Raw genomic sequence first — 2,500 nt, forward strand, 5'->3', positions numbered from 1 at the left:
CGCAAGAGCGGCAGCGACGAGCGCGCGAGCGCTCTTAGCGCTCTCGCTCACGTCGACGCCGCGTCAGTCGCCCTCAGTTACAACTGGCCCGTCGCGGCACCGCGCCATCGTCGATCTCTCGCTCGCGCGCGCTCGCGCGCTCGCGCTGTCACGCTTGCGGCTTCGCATCCTCGTCTCGCGCCGCGCATGCGCGCTCTCTCGTCCCGCGCGGGGCTCGTCTGCGGCTCGTCTGCCCCCCCGCTCGCATAGCGACCCCCCATTTGTGCTCCCCCACCAGATCCCCGCCCTTACAGCATGTATTCTGCCCCCCTCTCCCATAGTATATATTTTATAATATTCACTTACCGTTTCATTATAACCGGAAATCTTGGCTTTGAGCATTGATCTCCACTATCACCCCACCCCGTGAGATTACATAACGAGGTTCATGAATTGCCGCAACAACCTGAGACTCCATGAATAAAGTATTTATCTCGAACTCCAACACTATATATTATTCCCAATTCATAATTGGTTGGATTGTAAGGATCATAGCCCAGGCTGTTCTAGAATTCTAAGATCAGTCAGCGCATCCAGACAAAATGATTTAGAGAAGCCGATAAATGAACATAACATTGTGGGCCTTGATGAAATAGATTATATACACAATGCATATTCTTAGATGATATCACGGACTGTTCGACACTAAGACTAAAATAATTTTTGATTAATGAAATAAAACCAACAACAATGAAAGTTCAACTACTCTCAAGACTTTGAAATAATTTGCACACGTTACCCCCCTCCCCCTCACTCCCTCACGCACCCACAACGGACATCCAGGAATTCAAATTTCCGCAAACTGTCGTTATGCAAACATGCCACAGTCACATACTCCACATTCTAGCTATGGAGAATTATCGTAAGCAAACCATTTTATTTTGTTTGTATTTAGTATTTCCCCCCTCGTTTTAGTCTTATAATTTTGTGTTACCATTGTATCTTACTTCTTATTTTCGCTGTAAATATATATTTAGTATTAGTTTTTACAAATGTATTTCTCTCATGTATGCAGATTCTGATGATGGACACAGTTGTTGATGTCCGAAAACTCAATAAATGAAAATGCGCTTGATGTGGTTTCCTGCTGTCCTGGTCCTCCTATTTATTATGCTACGTTGATGTTATTCTCCGTCGCGATGTGAAGCAGCTTCAATAATTTTTCTTATCTGCCTTTTCAGTCCTCCATGAACTATTCTCGCTTCCAATGTCCAAGCTTCATCTACATGTACCACCATGGCGTTGAAAGTCCCATGGTGACGGAAGTCTGCTCGAAGTTCGCTGATCCTGGTGCTGAAACCACGGTTTGTTTCACCAACGTATGCTGTATTGTAGTGAATGCAACCCTGCAGTTCGCGATGAAGTGATCCTGAGGGAGTCAACTATCGCAGTACTGTGTTTGTAAATGGGGCTTTTCGTGTCGGAGCGGGCCGAGCGGTAAGAACTCTCCGAAGGCACGGTGGGCCAGGGATAAATATGATAAAATCAAACATAAAAGCTTAGGACTAAAAAAACAAAGTTAAAAGACTAAAATAAAGCAAAACTGAACCCTTAAGCTAAATTTAAAAAATCCACATTTAACCTTAAACACTGAAGGGGTTTTTATACAATGGGCTTCCCCGTTTTCCTTTACACTGCCCTCATTTTCTGTAATGGCATATTGTAACTGTACTTGTGACACCTACGAACGTAAAAATAAACACAAAAAAGGAGCCTGGGCACAACCCCTTAAGGAGTAAAAAAGGTAACATAAAAGAACTAAAACATATTAAAACATTTACTAGTAGATCGGCTCTGATAATATATAACAGTTGTACATGTGATAATAATATTTCTAAAAACAAAACACAAGACTTATCTGTACAAAACACTGGTGTTCCACAACGAGCCTAATACACCTTTGCCACTATGAATAATATTTAAAAAAGGGGGTGCCTTCGTCTCCCTGGTTAATATGTCAGGTCAATGCTCCGTTGCAGTCTTCCGTCCTTGGATCTCTGGCTTAGAGGAGCATTGCCTGCGCATATTAACTGTATCTCAAGAGCTAGAGAGATGTCCGGCAAGTGTACCAGATTTTATGTGACCCCTGCACGTCAGGTCAGGCCAGCGGAGGTTGGTATAAAAAAAAAAGAGAAACTTAAGCATGGTCCGACAGGCCCTTAACAAGGTAATTTCGGGGGGTCATCTTGATTATATACGGATAAGATATTAAAATATGACCATTAAATATAAAAAGGACTGAACATAAAATACATAGATAAGATGATTTTCACAGTAAAAGTTGAGCAGGTAAAATAAAATTAACTAAAAGCGTTAAAATAAAGGTCTTTATCTCGCCTAATTAGGGATACCTGGCGGGAAGGGTAAAACAAGGTCGTTTACCCTGAGGTGACCCGCAAACAGCTGGGGATGCTTTTAAGGCATATGATAATGGTTATTTATTGTTTATTGTTCAAAATCA

At 42.4% G+C, this 2,500-nt stretch overlaps 1 protein-coding gene across 1 annotated transcript in view; it reads right to left on the reverse strand.

Moving 5' to 3' along the window:
- Window positions 1-108, reverse strand: part of LOC125042006 (neurogenic locus notch homolog protein 1-like) — a 30,392-nt gene extending 30,284 nt beyond the window's left edge. The window contains exon 1 of the mRNA XM_047637467.1: window positions 89-108. Within this exon, the coding sequence (XP_047493423.1) occupies window positions 89-108 (20 nt within the window). The remainder of the gene's footprint in view (window positions 1-88) is intronic.
- Between the last annotated feature and the right edge of the window lie 2,392 nt (window positions 109-2,500).

This window comes from Penaeus chinensis, chromosome 31 (genome assembly GCF_019202785.1).
Source record: "Penaeus chinensis breed Huanghai No. 1 chromosome 31, ASM1920278v2, whole genome shotgun sequence".
Lineage (NCBI taxonomy): Eukaryota > Metazoa > Arthropoda > Malacostraca > Decapoda > Penaeidae > Penaeus > Penaeus chinensis.